Raw genomic sequence first — 17,425 nt, 5'->3', positions numbered from 1 at the left:
GACACGTTACTTTTACTACTGTTGCTACTGAATTAAACAACACACACAATATTTAACACATCTCATTCGAAAACTGCAATAATACATACAGTATATATACACTCCAAGGCTGAAACCAAGTTATTTTCATTATAAATTAATCTGGTGATTATTTTTCTCAATTATCAATTTTGTATATAAAATAAGAAAACAGTGAAAATTCCTATTATAATTTCTCAGATCCTAAGGAGATGTCTTCAGACATCTTATTTTGTCTGATCAACAGTCAACCACCAAAGATATTCAGTTTACTATGGTGTATGAGAAAGGAAAGCATCAAATCCGCTCATTTGAGAAGCTCGGACCAGTAAACGTTTGGGATTCATCCTTAATTAGCAGCTAAAAATTTCAATCAACAAATCAATTAATAGTTGAAGATCAAATACACTCAGTGCCCTAATTATACAGACACCCAGCTAAAACTGCCTAACAACAGTCCTGCAATGAATAATGCCTTCATGAATGTTATGTTTTTGTTCATTTATGTTTAAATGGTTTGGATTGTTGATTCAACTAGGTGGCTATTCTGCTGGCTGCAGTTTATTTGTATTGCGTTATACATTCGGGTGTTACTATTATTTTGTCCACCCCTTTTATATAATGAGGATTAACACCAAATTTAATGCAATAAAGTTAAACAGAACAAAACTATATCCTCCAACTGAGAGTAAGGTCCAGTAATAAGCTTGAACATTTCAGTCAATGGGAAAAGCTCCTCCTCACCTGGGCTACTCCTTCTTCCCAACCACGGATAACCTCCTGGTGTCCAATCTTGAATTTGAACGGCTTCCCCCGGGACCGCGAAGAGTCAAACACTTTCCCATCTGCCAGTGTGCCTGATAAAAACCAAGAGAGGGGAAGCGGGTCGGCGATTTCGAGATTTATCATTCGACAAACAGCTTGGTTTGTTGAGTCCCACCTTTCTGTATCCGGTGATGGAAGAGGTACTCGAAACGCACCAATACAACAATGTAAAATATCCCACTACAAGTAACACTCCTTAAGTAAAATTACAAATGTATGATTTTGAATTATGATAATGTTATATATTTATCTCTAAAGTATTAGATTATTAATACTGAAGCATAAATGTGTAAGCAGTGTTAAACTACTGTTGCTGCTTGAGGTGGAGCTAGTTTTAACAACATTATATAGTTCGGTAGTGTAAGTCAGTGGTTCTCAACATAGGGGTTGGGCTCCTCTGATGGGTCACAAGATAAATCTGAGAGGTCATGAGATGATTAATGGGAAAGCACAAAAACAAAGTCCTGCTACACAAACCTGTTTCCTGGTTATTGATTTTTCTCTAAACTATCTTTTTTGTGAAATGCAAGATAATTTTCACTCTTTGTGCCCATGAACAGTTATGAAACCATCTGAGACGTTTAGAGGGGGGAATGTCTCTTTAGTGGAAAAGCTAACTACTCGGACATTTGAAACCTGTAACAAGTAGGGCTGGATTTTTAATAAAACCAAAAAAGACTTCCAAATCAATTGCTTTTTTTATATGAATGTTCCAATAAGGATTCTTAAAATCCCCAAATCAATCTTTACTCAGTATAGTACATCTGTGCTATATGTTCTGTATATGTTGGTTACTTGTTGACAGTGGTTCAGGTAGGGCTGCATGATGTGTAAAATGGCTACTTTGTGGAAATCATCATTATTACAATCTGCACTACAAGGTAATCTTAAGTTAAAAAGTAACAGATATAACTGGCTATGTGAGACGCCTTGAACCACAACAGTCTTGTAAACTATGACATGAACTGTTACAGTCTGGACCAGCTGCAGTTTGCGGGACTGTTGTGATTCAGGATGGTTAGCTGACTCTGGTCATCTCGTGGTGGATCGTAGCTTTGAGAGGGACAGACTAAAGCTCCGCGTTTGTGTCGGTGGAAGAGATATCATCTCTGGCTAAGAGATGTAGTCTGTCCATCTCAGGAGCTAACACTAGCCAACAGCTGTCTGCAGATATCAGGTTGATGTTTTGTCAACACAAACAGTGCACAATAAGTTTAAATGAATTAGTGAGCAGACTTTCACTTTCTACCCTGTCTGAGCTCAATCTGATCATTAAAGTGGATATGCAGTACTTATTTGAATTATCTGCTACTGACCATCCACACACAGCTGTATGGGATGGCATTTGTTTATTCAAACATGCATGATGTATTATGTACAGTGGTACAAGTTTTTTTATTAATCTTGCTCAACTGTTCAACATGTAGACCGAAACAGATTGAAGTAATATGTTTTAAGTCATTCTGCATTTGCTAAAGAAAATAAATAGTTGGCCATCAGTTTTATAAATGGGAAATGTGTTCACAATTTGGCCAATAATTTGCATTTCACACAAATTTATATTCAAGGAAACAGTGCAACACTCTTGTTGAATGTAGAAGAAATTCAAGATCCCAGGATAAATTTTGAGAATCGCAACACTGATATATTACTGATGTAACTGAATCACCAAAAACTGAATGGAAACAAATCAAAATGAATCCATTCTGGACTTTGTGAATTGAAAGCAGTCGGTGATGAGTGCCAATACCCAGCCATATTAACAAGGGGCCCCAAGGAGACAACTTTTTAAAGGGAGTTTTGTATTGTAATCAATGAGCTTATCCTGCGTCTTCTCCTTCTGATTTTGCAGCTGTCAGATAAATATAATGGAGTATAGAGTACATTACACTCTGAAATGTAGTGAGGTAGCATTATAAAATAAGTAAACACCAAAGTAAAGCACAAGTACCTCAAAATTTGACTGTAGTAAATGTTCTTAGTTACTTTTCAACACTGTCTGTGCCCAGCAGTCTTCTAACGGTAACAGAGCTAACGTTAGCCGGCTAGCATCATGGGGCTGGTTAGCTTACGTTAGGCGGCTGACAGCAGCTACGATTCCGTTAGCTCGACTACTCTTAATGCCTCGCATAAGGACAACACGGCCCCAATTCAATTACGGAGTAAATGACACGAGTTGGCAAGCAAATGCCCGGCTTTAATATTGCCTTGGCTAATGCTAGCCGAAAAGACACAAGAGACAATTTATTTAACAGGGCATTGAACGCTAGCTTCAATGCTAACAGCACAACAAGCCGCTGTTTCCAGTTTCTACTAGGTCTCCTAGTTCAAGCGAACACTGAGCACCTCTACCGGATAGCATTAACGGGATGCATGCGGTCAATGTTCGCTAAAATGAAAACATTTTGCCTGCAAATCTCTCAGCTCCATCCAGTAGCTCCGGCTGTACTCCAGCTTCTCCACTCACCGACATAGTGAACCACGACGCGCTGCCCCTTCTTCGGGAATGTCCGTCCTGGAAACCAGGAGAAAATAGAGAAAGCGTGTATAATAATGAACCAGACACTCTTCTGGAATATATAATAACGCCGATAAGCAAGTACAGTTATCCTCACCATCGCCCGGAGTTATGGTCTCAATTTCTACTCCCATTTTCGCTCTTCGGTATCCTTCCTCTCAGCCACCCTACAATGCGAGCGGAAGCAGGAGACAGGGGCGGCCTGTCGACGGGCGGGTGAGCATAGATGGGGGGAAACGCACCAAGTCACCATGGAGGCATATACATATAGGCCTATATATGTATGTATGTATGTATGTATGTATATATATATATATATATATATATATATATATATATATATATATATATATTATTATATTAGTATATATAATTTCATTTGAAAACTGAACATCAATCCACATAAGAAACCGTTTTATAAAGTGTGTGACATAGTGACATGTAAAAAAAAAAAGTGTTTCCTGGGTGACATGATTAGAGGTGCTTCTGGGGGTCATACTCCAAGCTGTCAGGAAAAATATCCGAATTTGGTACTGGTCCTATATGACTTCTGCGAACAACTACAAAAAGAAACAAAACAACTACAAAGAAAAACAAAATGACCACAAAGACACTAACTACAAGGAGGCACAAAACCAAAAAAAAGATGCGAAACTGCAAAAAGAAGAAAAACAGAGTGTTGCTCCTATATGTAAGAGGGGTCGGGGGCCTACATGTCTGTGCCCAGGGGCCTATTGTTATGTTATGCTATGAGCCAATCAACAATCTCTCAGACATTTTGACATGTCACAGCTGGAAAGGCACAGGTGTAATGAATGACAAAATTACTTCGAGTCAACAAGCACATTGTTGCAGTGCTCTGCATGTTGGCTCGCTGGTGTCGCATCAGCAGTACACAAAGGGAATAGAGCAATCATCGCTATTATTGGTTACACCTGTGTTTTACCTGCTTCAACAAGTCAAAGTGCCTGCAGTGAAAACAGCTTACTAGTGAAAGGGGTTGTTCTTATGTTCCTTACTCTGACTTCTTTTTAGTGGTAACACTGTTGCATGTTGATGGCTGCTGAGCCATTAACCTCATAAACAGGTAAACAAAAGGAAGTGAGGAGATCACTGAAACTATGCAACAGACTCATTGAGAATCCAAGACTTAACTGAAGACAGTCAGAACATTGTGGCATTATGAATGATGATGCAATTACTTGTTTAGCTTAAACTTGCAATAAGTGATTTCATTGTCATCTCTTTAAAAAAACTGACATTGTGAACTTGTTAGCAGTTTATTTACACATTCAGCAGTTACAGAGCAACATCATTCATCTGGAGTTGTTTCTGTCCACCTAGTCAGTGTAAATCCAGTTTCACTTGACTTTTGGCTAGTTTTTTAGAAGCTACTCTAATTTCCAAAAAAGTCAAGGCAACATAAATCACAATGACAGCAAAAGCTTCCTTTCCAAAACAGACATTTTTCACAGAATTGTATAAACAAACAAATCAAATAGAACAATTGCAGTCTGGCCACAAATGTAAGAATAACAGTGAGCTCAAAAGTGCATCTATAAAAGCTAGTTTTTAGAGATGACAGTATATTGATACCAAAGTTTTTGAGAAGATCAATACCACTCTCATGTCTGTATACTAAATATGAAGCTGTAATTGTGCTGGTAGGTGTTTGTTTTGTAGCCTCACATTTAGCATACAGACATGATGTATCAATCTTCTCATCAAACTCTCAGCTCAAACTCAAAGTGAAAAGGCATATTTCCCAAGATCTCAAACTATCGCTTTAAGGTTTTTGACTATACCCACGAAACTTTGGTTCTCACATTTGACCTGCTAGAGAAAGACCCTGGATCATTTTCAAGAACATTTCTCCCCAAGTTAGCTTCTCCAGAACGCTGGTGAGAGCCGAGTCTCTGTTTATGACACTGAGGTTTTACATTTGACTGGACAACTGATTTAGGTCTGCTGTATTTTGTAGATGGGCGGTTGAGTACATCTGAACGGGCAGACGACTTAATCGAGCATTTTTTATCATGACTATGAAAACAGGGTGAGGAATTTGACTTGTACAATCTGTTGGTGTTTGTGTTATAATGTGAAGTTGATGTCACACCAACATGGGGCGGCTGCTGCTGCTGCTGAACTGTTGGCTGCTCTACATTTTCTCTTGGGCCTGATGATGGTGGTGGTGGTGATGATGATGATGATGATAATAATGACGATGAGGTAGCTTCTGGGCTAGATGAAGAATAAAGAGAAAAATAATAACTACTGTATAGTTGCAGCAGAATCAAACCATGTACAGTATGTTACTATAATCTGATAACTGCTGTTTTTTTAAATTGGTCTATGATAACATACTTTATGTAGTCATAAAGATGTGCTGCAAGGAGTTTTCAGAAGTATGAATTTTAATGTCCCAAGAGGCCAATATTATGAATCATGAAAGAGTGAGAACAGTCTTTGCATACATTGCTTGTTACTTAATTAGACTAGCTATTAGCTATTGTGATGCAGCTATATGGTTTGACTACTTGGTCTTCTCATGAAAATGCTTCAAGGAATAGTTTTACATTTTGGTAATATGCTTTTTGCTTTCTTGCTTAAATGAGAAGATAAATACCTCTCTCATCTTTTGACTCTAGCGTAGCTTAGCACAAATAAGCTTACTAACATCCCTAAAGCTCATTAACATTTTCTAAAACATTTTCTTTCAGCGCTGTTTTTGGTCTCCACCAGCTCCTGAAGTCTACATCAGCTAATCGTTAACTTTATCTAATGTTTGGTGCTGGATAGAGACCAATCTTTTTACTGGAAATATCTGCCTGCTGTGGTCAAAAATGATGCTATGAGACATTCACCTCTACAGTGACCTCTTTCACATTGTTTTCACAATTCACATTTTATCTGATACACTGTTAAAAAAAAGTTTAATATATATAAATCCCCATTATAGTCACTTTAAAGTTGACATGTCATGAACCATTTGTGGCTTCATCTCTTAAGAGGATAATACACCAAAAAAAGCCACTTACTGGACTGTGGTCAGTTGTTCCTGGAGCTGCCGCTCATTGATTGGGTAGGTGCAGAAAAAGACCAGCCCCATCAGCAGAAGTGCGATGGGAACTGGCGAGAACAGCACAATCAGAGCCATCACCACTCCATCAGCATGGTGACACGCACCCGCTCTGTAGCCCGCAAACCTGCAGAGGGAGTAAACAAAATGTGACAGATCAACAGATGAACACAGATAACACAAAGTGAGATGATGGAAGATTGACTCACTGCAATATCATGGCTGAGATTCCAACAGACAGGCCTCCTGCCAGCTTATTGCAGAAGGCATAACAGGAGAAAAACAGAGGCTCCAGGTCCTTGCAGGAGGGATGTTTCATGGCAAAGTCGTCCACCACATCTGGGAGCATTGACCTGTAGCCACGGGCAGATTGTGAGAAAGTTATGTAAAATGCCCCCACCCTCCTACATAGGAGCAAGTCCCTCAGACTGAGAGACACAAAATATTGTTTGTAGTCAGTTTATTTGTCTCTTTGTGATTGTTTTAAGTCTATTTTGACTACAAATATTTTGTGCCAATCATTCTGTGGTATTTTGTGTCCCTTTGTAATCATGTTGCACCTCTTTGTAGATTTTTTGTGTATCAATATGGTTTTTGCGTCTCTTCGTCTTTGTGGTTATTTTGTGTGTCTTTCTAGTCGTTTTTCTGTATTTTGCTGACTTTCCAAAGTCACTTCAAAGAGAGGCTCTGGTCGGTAGGCCCATTCAATAATCCATCCATGCCTGTAGCAGATACTGTACATTACAAGTTGACATAACATGTCAAGCTTCAAGTTTATTGTCATATGCATTTAACAATGGGACCATCGTTGCCAGCAATGCAATTCTTGGTCTCAGAGCCAATTTACATATGAAGTAAAAAATAAAACAGTATTTAAATTAATTAATAATTAATGTTAAATATAAAAGTCTTAAGTACAACAAATAGGTGTAGTGTAAATAGTATAAAAAGTATTTACCTAAAATAAAAAGAATATAAGTGATAGAAATGAAAGTGACAAGTATAAACAGTGTAAACTGCAGTTTTCCTTGACGGTCCAATCAATGTCGTATCTGTACGCAATTGTGTTACTGTAGTATATGGTGTGTGTGCAAGTGTAAATGTCAGCAGTTCATTAGCCTGATAGCTTGTGGGTAAAAACTGTCTGTGAACCTGCTGGTTCAGGTCCGGACACTCCTGTACTGCCTGTCTGGGGTGGGAGATGATCAGCGCTGGATGTAGAGGTCCTGGATGGCGAGCAGCTCAGTCAAAACCACATGTCAATTCAGATGAGGAAACTGACCAGTCAACACAACCCACTGATGCTAGAATATTCATCAGTGGCCAGGTCAGGTAGAGGCGATGTGAATGATTCATGTGCACATTCAGCTCTGATTCTGATCAGATCTGACAGGGGCCTTGGAAAGGACTGAGAACTTTGTGTCCTCGCAGGGAAGTGACTCACCATGGCAGCAAGAATACAGTCGCTATGCTGAACCCCATCAGAATGCACATAGTCATGAAGACTGGCAGGTTACTGGGAACACAGGCAACTATGATCACTGCAGGGATGAAAAGCTGAGAGAGACAGAAACAGGCGTCTCAGGTAAGAGGAGATTTAAGGTGTGCGAAATGACTTACTACTCAGATTACTGTACAGGGATATCTGATCTGTGATTTCTTACTGATAGTCCGATGATAACTGTGGCCTTTTTTCCTATTCTCAGAAGAACTGCTTGCCATAGAGGAACTGCTATACAGGCAGAGCCCTGTGGAAATATTAAGACTGTGTCTTGTCTTCTAATCATGCACTTTGTGAAGTCCATAGAAGGCTATTCAAAAGTTGCATTTATTAACATGCATGTGAGCAAAGTGTGTGATTCTGGTTAGTTGCATCTTACCAGCAGAGCCAGCAGAAGGTACTGGAACTGGGCTCCCAGCCCAGCTGCATGACTACAAAACAGTACAAAATTACTCCAGGACATCTGAGATAAAAACAGATTGGGAATAAAAATATCACAATATCATTTCATAATCATTAAATGCATTCTTTAAAAAACAAAGCAAATTGAAAAAAATATAGAAACCTAATTGCAAATATGCAGAGATGATTAGGATTATTAATGTACATCACAAACCGAGCACAAACCGTACCTGCATTGCAAGAGCACTGAACACAAAGCCAAGCACCAGTCGTTGGTAAGGAATATGGCATATCAACATCTTCAGCGAGGTCAGATAGGGTGGTCGTACTTTGTTATCAGAGCAGAGAGGGGCTGAAAATAAACCAAACATTGTGTAATACCAAAATATACACAATTCACTCACAGGATGAACTTTAGGTACAGGGTATGCAAGGAAAGAAATGAGTCAGGTTTGTTATATTAGTTGATATTTATGAACTGAAATAGATTCTGATGATTCATCTACTCTATTTTCATTTGTAGTATTTTATTTTTGGCCATTTGTGACTCACCCTGCTGCTCCTTCACCCCGAGGAAGAGAACCAGGCTGCAGAGGAAAAACAAAGCGCCCATGACCAGGGATGAGGTCAGGAAAGCCTTTTGCTGCAGGCAAGAAAACACATTAAACCTTTATATAAAAAAAAAAAAAATAAAAAAAAAAAAAAAAAAAAAAAAAAAAGCATACTATGCCATCTACAAACAAATGTCCAGAGGCATACAAACACAAGTAAACAGTCCTCCCTGGTCTGTGTTATTCAGTTATGTAATCTTGTTTGGTGTTACTTTGCCTTTAGATCACATCAAGTTATTCCACTATTGTTATACAGAGTTTTTAACACTTAACATTGTTAGATGAAAAGATTGATGCCACTCACATTTGTGTTAGCTTAGCATAAAGAACGAAAACATGGAAACAGAGCCTCACTAATCAACACGCTACATCTTGTTTGATTAATCCTTTGAAAAACTGAAGCATTAGATATATGTTGAATGGATTGAAAGACAACAGGCCCCTTGGCACAGACATTTAAAAAAGGTCTTAAACCAAACAAAGAAAAAATAGTTTCTGCACCTCTTCGTGGTAGTTTTGTGTCTCTTTGTAGTCTGTACTTGTTTTGTCCATCAATGTGGTCATTTAAATATTTTTGTAGTGATTTGCTTCTTTTTGTAGTTTTGTTTCTTTGTATCTCTGTAGTTTTCTAGCATGTCTTTGTGGTCAGTTTGTGTCTCTATAGTCTGTTGTCGTTTGACTTTCCAATAAAATATTAAGTCACTTCAATAGACTCTAGGTTTCTGATTTGAATGGTTGGTTAAGCTAATTGCTAAGCTAATCATTTCCTCACAGTGGCTTTAATTTTCTCATGTAATTTTTGGAAAGAAAGTGAAAATTTCCTAAAACACTGTTTATATGACAATCTTCCTTTATTAGTTTCTCATTTAAATTAACTAATGGTTTGTTTTTGCAAACACGTGTCTAATTCCATTAAATTTAATGTCCCTCCTCGACCTTGTCACATTATGTAATAACTAACAAAACAAGCCTGAGAGCACACACAGACAAACACAACAATGTCTATGTCAGGCTAAGAGCAGTAAATTACAGGGTAACAAGATATCGCTGGGACTATGCGAGTACAATGCCAAAGCAATGCTACTGGACTGCTGAATAAATCCCAGTGTAACCTCAGCCAGAGTGACCACTTTGATTAACATTTGAAGGGCCGTTTCTACCGTTTCCTGAAGGGATGCGGTTTGTGGCGGAGATGTGCTTTGAGATGGATCATGGGCCTGGCCCAGCTGTTGACAAGCCTCCTGCTTCTCTGTGTTGTACACAGCCACAACTTGACCCTGAATTACAGAAGCCAGCAGCATCGCCACCATCTCCACACTCATTCCTAAACAGAGATGCAGAGATTGTAATAAAGCAGAGGGAAATCCTGGTCAACATTTTGTTTGCCCTTGACCTGGGAATAAGGATAAGGTCCTCTTACTGTAGGCTGTGGCAGAGTCTCTGTCTCTCTGATCTCCCCCCAGGAACATGTTGAGTGAGAGGTAGGGGACGTTGTAGCACTGTTAATGGGCGACAGGGGAAAACATGACAACTACTGACTGCGCATGAGTGGTGTGAAACGGTCACCATGGTGACACGGCTTGGAGCAAAATGGCAGAATAAACTGACATGAAAACAGTATGAAACTATTACAATGAAAAACTATTACTATGAAACTAAGATGTTGCACAGATGGCAAAGAAATGTGTACCAGCAGTGGTGGAAGAAATACTCTAAACCTTTAGTACCAATATGACAACGGAATAATATTCCCAAATGTTTTATATGATCATCAAAATGTACTTTACGTATCAAAAATAAACACTGATGAATTATTCATTTTAATGTTGATGCGTCAGTGAGTAAACAGCATTATATATAGTTTGTGTTAAGTAGGAGGTTCAGAATTGATTCACTGTCACCATGGGCATCAGGTCAGGATGAAAGAACGAAGGCCATTAAACATATATCCAATCCAACAAAGGTTTATTCTCAATTATTTCAACATGAAAAAGGAAGACACGCACACATGGGCTGTGGGTTCTGAAAGGACAATAAAGAATAAAGATTGAATTTAACACAACAAATCAAAATAGTCTCATGATGTACTTAAAGAAATAAGGATAGAGAAGGTTCTCTGAGACTAACATACAAATTATAAGAACTAAAGCAAATAAACTTCTCTTACCAGAAACTGCCACCCCATGTGAAGGGGAAAAAGAGTGAATGAGTGGAGGGAGGCCCCTTAAATAATCTCCTGGTGCCCAGGTGAACTCTATCAGGTAAATGAGGGGTGGAGTGAGAAATGAAAGGAAAAGAAGTGAGATAGTTGAAGAAAGGAAGAGGAAAATGAAAGAAAATAGGGATCTTTACTACAGTTAGGTAGTTAAATGTCAAAAGTTCTGATAAAAATCTGTTTTCAGTTTTTGGACTTTTCTATAATGTAATGCAGTAAAAAGGACAATATTTCCATCTGAAGTGTAGTGGAAATATAAAATAACACAAAATGGAAATATTCAAATTAAGGAAATACCTCAGAACTGTACTTAATTACAGTATAAGTAAATATTTCACCACTGGGTACCAGATGGGGGACAGGAGGGAGGAGTGCCTGTAACACTTGCACTGACTTACACTCATGAGGGTCTCGAACAGGCAGGCCGCTGTGAGGAACCACAGCACGCTGAGGGGCTGAGACATTAAGCCTCGTGGTTCAAACCACAGCAGCAGATAGGACAGGACACCAAGTGGAGTGGAAAGAAGCAGCCTGTGAGATACACATTGATGGCTCTGTTGGAAACAGCACCCGAGGAAGAATCGGAACTTGATTCAAGATGAAGTGTGTGTTAAACACGTGGGCCCACCAACCAACCATGGAGTGAGTTTGCCGATGGGTGTCCTTTTACTGCGGCTCACCAGATATCCAACCAGAGGGTCAGTCACAGCATCCCAGGCCCGACTCACAAATAAAATCATGGAAACATAGGAGGCCTGCATCTGTGAAAATGTGTAATTCAGCTGTTAAAAGACAAGCTGACGTACACCATTTTGTTGTACAGAGGTCAGTACAATGGGAAGTACAGGTCAGTGGTCCTCGTTGCAAGCATTAGGACAAATTAAACTTTTACCTGCACAACATCTAGGAGGAAGATCTGCAGAGAAATGCCTATAGATATTGCAGTAATCTGATATGGGACCCCACCCACAGCGTAACACAGCTTCCTGGCCAGAGGAATCCCCCCCGACCCCTGTGAAAACCAGGGTGGAGAGAAGACAGGAGGGTGGAGGTTGTCTATAGTAACCACTGAAACATGAGTTCAAACATTTTGTGTATTCACAGTTTTTCTCCACTAACTTGATGCAGCATTACCAGATGTTTCTCTCTGGTTTTCACACAACTATCACATAGAAAGTGCAGGAACATTTAATATCAATAGACTGATGTTGTGATGCACCGTGTTGACAAAGACAGTGAGGAGTGATTTGTTATGATCGTATTAAGGGTTTTGAGTTTTGTCATTTGCTATTTTTGAAAAAGAAACAGTTTTTGTGTCCGTGCTACCGACTCTAAAATGCAACAAAACAATTGAGAAAAACTGTAATATTAGGTGTGACGAACCTGCACTGAAAACATTCTTCTTCCTGTGTTTTGAATATGTTTGCAACAGCAGAAAGAAAAAAGAGAAATAATTTTCATTTGAAAACTTACCCCCAGATGCTGACCTTCTCTGTTTCTGCCCGCGTTCTGTTTTAATACCCGACTCTTTAATAGCTGTAACTGATTTGTAAAATCCTGAAAACAACTCATTCTTGGAAGTTAGGAAGAATAACACCACTCCTCAGTTGCAATATTCCACCGCGTGTAGCAGACAACAATAGCTCCCTTCATGCATACACAGTTGTATTCAGGTTTTACCTTATCTGACAGCGGGATCTGGTTTAACAACTCTCATGCATTTGAAAGTGAGGTCCACCTCCTCATATTTAAGAGTGAAGGAAGCCACACGTCATTAGCTGGTGGCTCAACCACCAGTTTATGATTTATAGTTTATTTTCATCATTGTACTGTATCTGTTAGATAGATAGATAGATAGATAGATAGATAGATAGATAGATAGATAGATAGATAGATAGATAGATAGATAGATAGATAGATAGAAAAGCAGCATTTCAGTGGATCTTTAAGGATTTCACAGAGTCCACCATTAAAAGACACGATGCACTTTGACTTCAAAGTGAAAAGTTTTAATATCTTCTCAGTAGCAGTTCATTTACAGTTGTTCTGAAAATAGGAACAGTGACTTTTCTTTTTCAGAGAACAAAGTGTGTCAGCGTGGACTGCTCTGACCTCTTGTGGAACATCAGTGAAACTTCCCTCCATCAAATGGAGCTTGTTTGATCTTGTTCCTCTCCGACTTTCACTTTCATGAAAACACTTCAGGCCATCAGTTTCAGATTATTACATATACAGCAATTACAACTTGAAAAAAAATCAGGTGGTGGACCTCATGCTCTAATCCTTCTGGGGAAATGATTCACTGTTTAACACTAAGCTGGCAAGTCAATGTGTAATCAAATCACCTGCGCTGAAATTTCTGCAGGTGATAACCTCTACTTCTATTTCTGGAGTGATTTAAAAAAAAAAAATTACAGAGAGATCCAAACATTCATCTTTAATGAGATCCATTTACAGCAAAGTGGGATTTGTTGACCTCAGATGCCACTTCAGTGGCCAGACAGCGACAATAACAAAGCTAACAGCCCCACTGAGACTCACAAAAAAAAAGAGTCAAAATACCAAAATCAACAAATATTTCATCATCAAATTTCTAATTTTATAAAGAAAGAAAGAAACAAAAAACCCAATCAAAACAACTCAGAGTGAATTACTTGGCAGAAAAATTGCATCCATCACTTTATCTCCTCATCACATACTTGAGTTTACCACCAGTTTGATCATGGGGTCCGATCACTACATGTGTTTTGTTTTAAATCTTTTACACCATCCTATAAATTGGTGCTCTTGGTTGCATTGTCCTTGGTCTGACGGAGTCCATACAGCCATTTGATCACTCTTGCATTTCTCTCAATGACAGAAACACCGTAGGGGACTCGCTCTGCAATGTTGCCAGCATCCTCCTCCTCATCTTCTTCATCTTCTCTTCCGGAGCCCGCACACTCAGACCCCGGAGCGCTCACACTGCGAAAACGGGCGAGGGAAACAATGTCAGAACTGGATCCAGTCAAATCCTGCAGGTCTGCAGGGTCCAAACCGCACAGGTTGAAGAAGCGCTCCAGCTCTGTCCCAGCTCTGGAGTACCTGTCGCTCATGTCTGATTTAGACCGGGTGAGAGACGGGCGTTTCCTGGAGCTGGAGGAGGATAAACGGGTGATCGCTGGGGAGGGAGGAGGGAAAACAGGGAAGCTAGGGGGAGGTGGAGCAGGGACTGGGGATCCAGCTGGAGAGGAGGGAGGGTTGTCAGGTTTAAATGGGGCAACAACAGGTTTCAGAGGAGAAGAGCCTGGTGTTGTTCTGGGGTGGAAGAGACGCAGGTGTGAAGCAGCCGGGCGGAGTGGAAACTGGGAATGGAAAGGTATGGGCCGAAGGGGCTGCCGGATGAACTGAGGCCGTCTGCAGGTTGTCCTCACATGGCTGGCCTGAGGCATGACGTCCACTCTGCGCACCGTCCCTGCAGCCAGAGACCCAGGAGAGCCTGGATTCTCTATAGGTCCAGAGGCTTTTAATCTCACCTTAGCAGGACTGGACCAGTCAGGACAGGGAGGTGGACACAGCCTCTCTTTTTTCTCTTGTGCCCCTACAGGTGTGGGGCGAGGAGAGCTGTGTGCTGTGGCGGCACAAACAGGATCTTTACTGTCCTCTGAGCTTACAGTGGTACTGGACTGGGGGCCATCACTCACGTTACTGATGAGATTACTCAGGTGCTCCAGGTCGAGCTGGACTCCCTCCTGCTTTGTTTTTGTCTGGGTCGGTGTCTTCCTGGTGGGCCGCAGGGCAGCAGCGGGGCTCAGCAGAGGCTTCCGCACTTCAGGAGGCCTGAGTGGCCGCTGCTTAGAAAGAGCCACCTGACTCTTGACATATTTAGCCTTGTCTGCCTCCAGCCTCTCCACTGCACTCTGCTTTGGTCTGCTCTCTGCTGTCGGGCATTGCCGATAGAAGTCTGGCCCCACTGGCCCCTTGGGCCGCAACCGCGGGGGTGTAGCAGCTTCAGTGGTCCTCGCTGGTTGCCTCACTGGGTGTTGGAAAGTCTCCACAGGCATTTTATAAAACTAGCAGCTGTACCCGTCTTTGTCCACTTTCTGTTTCTGTCCACGTGCAGAAATTGTGATGTTATCCTTTATTCGTGCCTCTGTATAGCTGTCTCATGATCAGCTCCACTCCATTTTTGAAGAGATGTAACTGCAGCATCTCAGTTGAACTCTAGTTCCTTGACATTTGGACTTCCTGTGGAAAAGAGGCACGACTGTCAGGACAGAAAGAAGGAAAGACAACTCCATAAAGAACTCAGCAGTCAATAAAAGCATTTACCTTACAAGACAAGTGAGAATCAGACACTTTTAGTACTCCAACACACAGAGGAGAGAGCCAACCTCACAAAGACCCTACTCTCATAAACACTCCCTTTTCTTTGCGACTGCAGCCAATCATTCTCTTAAGGCCTTTTCCATCCTACAAGTTCATTGGCCGCCGGCACAGACGGATTCAAACAATTACTCTCAGTCATCCATCTCTCCGCAGACAAACACATAATAAAAGTGACACTTCATTTTCAGTCAGTTGAACGCCTGTGAAAAGAGTGGCAGAGTTGCGTGTGTGTGTGTGTGTGTGAGAGAGAGGGGTGATGGGGAAGCTGTCCAGCTGTCAACAAGCTATTGTCTGGAGGCAATAAAGAGCAGATCACACACACACCAACAGCTGCTATGGGAACAATGACTACTCATCTTTAAATAAAGCAGCCAGTTGCCTGGGTTTGTGGCCGACTTCTTCCTGAACCACAAGCCTCCGTAGGTTTAGTGAAGTCAAAAACAAAGGAGGTTCAACTCAGCATCTGTTAACCTATTACAGTTTGTGTACAGCTCTAAGCCTCAAACTGTGGTGAAGGTCACAAGAATGAACTTGGTAAATACATGCACTTTTTATGAATATCTGTGTATACTTAATATCCTGAGTGTACGCCGCTTGAACAGTCTGCATCTGCCAGTCACATTCTCTACATATTTGCCATTCCAGTCTGAGCCGGGCAAAACTCCTGCTGATAGAGCTGTGAAACTCTCTGGATCTCCCCTCTGACCCTCACCTGCCTCGAGGTCCTCGGATCTCTTCAGTTTACAAAAAAACAAAACAAAACGAAGCAAGCTCCCCTCACCAGTAAAGACAACCAGCACTGGGATGTATATCATTAAGACGTTGGTGTGTTACAAACCAAAGAGGAATGTCAAGAGGTCGGTCACACAAACAAAAATAGAGCCACTAATTACTGTATGTGTGTTTGAGTCAAGAGTCGGCACATTCAGCTACTGAGAGTAAATGACAAAGATGAAGCCAAAGGCAAATGACACAGCAACACAAAAGGCAGGTAAACAAAGAAGTCCCTCATGTAAGGCTCTGTAGACTCAAGGCCTGCGCACTGGTCTTGCCCTGACAAGCCCAACTCTGCTTGTATGAAGGTGTAGGTTAGTTGTCGACCTGTTTTTTTTTGTTGTTGTTTTGTATTTCTACAGAAAAACTCACCTCCTGTTGAGCTCCTGAGCCTCTCCTGGGTTTCTTGGTGTAGCCCAGCAAACACACTGCGCTGTCCTACAGAGAATGTGTGTGTGAATGTGTTTGAAACCACTTAGCAGCACAAGACAAACCTGTTTGACAACTCATGTGTGCTGCTCCTGAGCCCGCCCCCTTCTTACTCATTGGTCCATTTACTCTCCTACCAGGAAACACACTGACTTCTTTGGCCGCATGACCCTGCTATTGTTTTAGATAGATGATAAGCACTTTCTGTTTGCTCATATCCAAGTATTGAGATCCTTTAAGTAAAAGTACTCATACCAGAAATACTGCATTACAAGTCCTGCACTAAAAATGTTATTTAAGTAACAGAAGTATTATCAGGAAAATGGACTTTAAGTATCAAAACAAAAAGTACTCAATGCAGAGTGGTATACTATCATTACAATATCATTACTCATATGCTAATGTGTAATTTTCTTTTATTTCTTTGATCTGTCTAGGACTACAACTAATAATAATTTTCTTGATTAGTTGTTTGGTTTGTTCAAATTTGCTGGAACATGAAATATTTGCCTTTTTACATGAAATATTACTTAAATGAGATGATCAAATTAGTCAATCTAGAATTGGACCAATCAACCAGTTGTTTCAGCTCTGCTTGTATACACTGTCTATATTTTATAAGCATAAATCCTGCATGCAAAATCTTAATTTGTAAAGTAACTAAAGGTGTCAAATAGTTCAGTAA

At 40.5% G+C, this 17,425-nt stretch overlaps 3 protein-coding genes across 5 annotated transcripts; all 3 read right to left on the bottom strand.

Annotated features, from left to right (window-relative positions):
- Nucleotides 1-187: 187 nt before the first annotated feature.
- Nucleotides 188-3,585, bottom strand: fkbp1aa (FKBP prolyl isomerase 1Aa). Its single transcript, XM_023405063.2, has 3 exons — nt 3,459-3,585; nt 3,311-3,358; nt 188-875 (listed from the first exon to the last, which is right to left on the bottom strand). The coding sequence occupies exons 1-3, from the start codon at nt 3,493-3,495 to the stop codon at nt 739-741; spliced, it is 222 nt and encodes a 73-aa protein (XP_023260831.1). The 5' UTR covers nt 3,496-3,585; the 3' UTR covers nt 188-738.
- Nucleotides 3,586-6,395: 2,810 nt separating this feature from the next.
- Nucleotides 6,396-12,244, bottom strand: mfsd2al2 (major facilitator superfamily domain containing 2a-like 2; the record flags this gene model as incomplete). Its single annotated transcript, XM_023405110.2, has 12 exons — nt 6,396-6,567; nt 6,650-6,793; nt 7,885-7,997; nt 8,105-8,188; nt 8,321-8,404; nt 8,574-8,695; nt 8,896-8,986; nt 10,115-10,278; nt 10,375-10,453; nt 11,568-11,700; nt 11,806-11,930; nt 12,062-12,244. Coding segments are annotated over 12 exons (1,494 nt in total), but the record flags the coding sequence as incomplete, so codon positions are not given.
- A 918-nt stretch (nt 12,245-13,162) lies between these two features.
- Nucleotides 13,163-16,802, bottom strand: fam110a (family with sequence similarity 110 member A). Of its 3 annotated transcripts, none has more exons than XM_023405065.2 (2): nt 16,684-16,802; nt 13,163-15,396 (listed from the first exon to the last, which is right to left on the bottom strand). In XM_023405065.2, exon 2 carries the CDS (start codon nt 15,210-15,212, stop codon nt 13,941-13,943), a length of 1,272 nt encoding a protein of 423 aa, XP_023260833.1. In that variant the 5' UTR covers nt 15,213-15,396; nt 16,684-16,802; the 3' UTR covers nt 13,163-13,940. The 3 variants fall into 3 exon arrangements, with proteins under 3 accessions (XP_023260833.1, XP_087029795.1, XP_023260834.1); XM_087173669.1 differs by having other exon boundaries at nt 13,163-15,415; nt 16,684-16,786; XM_023405066.2 differs by lacking the exon at nt 16,684-16,802 and adding an exon at nt 15,481-15,570.
- Nucleotides 16,803-17,425: the final 623 nt, after the last annotated feature.

Source organism: Seriola lalandi, unplaced genomic scaffold (genome assembly GCF_002814215.2).
Source record: "Seriola lalandi dorsalis isolate HSWRI2012SDOR001 ecotype SW California unplaced genomic scaffold, Sedor1 jcf7180002054262, whole genome shotgun sequence".
NCBI classification, from domain to species: domain Eukaryota; kingdom Metazoa; phylum Chordata; class Actinopteri; order Carangiformes; family Carangidae; genus Seriola; species Seriola lalandi.
Note: the sequence above shows the minus strand (reverse complement) of the source record. Positions and strands in the feature narration are given on the sequence as shown.

Excerpts from the sequence above, each read along its gene's own strand:
- fkbp1aa (XM_023405063.2), bottom strand. The coding sequence starts at position 3,495 with ATGGGAGTAGAAATTGAGACCATAACTCCGGGCGATG. Across the intron at positions 3,359-3,458 it reads GACCATAACTCCGGGCGATG|GACGGACATTCCCGAAGAAG; the intron begins GTGAGGATAACT and ends CCTGGTTTCCAG. Across the intron at positions 876-3,310 it reads CGTCGTGGTTCACTATGTCG|GCACACTGGCAGATGGGAAA; the intron begins GTGAGTGGAGAA and ends GGTTTTTATCAG.
- fam110a (XM_023405065.2), bottom strand. The coding sequence starts at position 15,212 with ATGCCTGTGGAGACTTTCCAACACCCAGTGAGGCAACCAGCGAGGACC.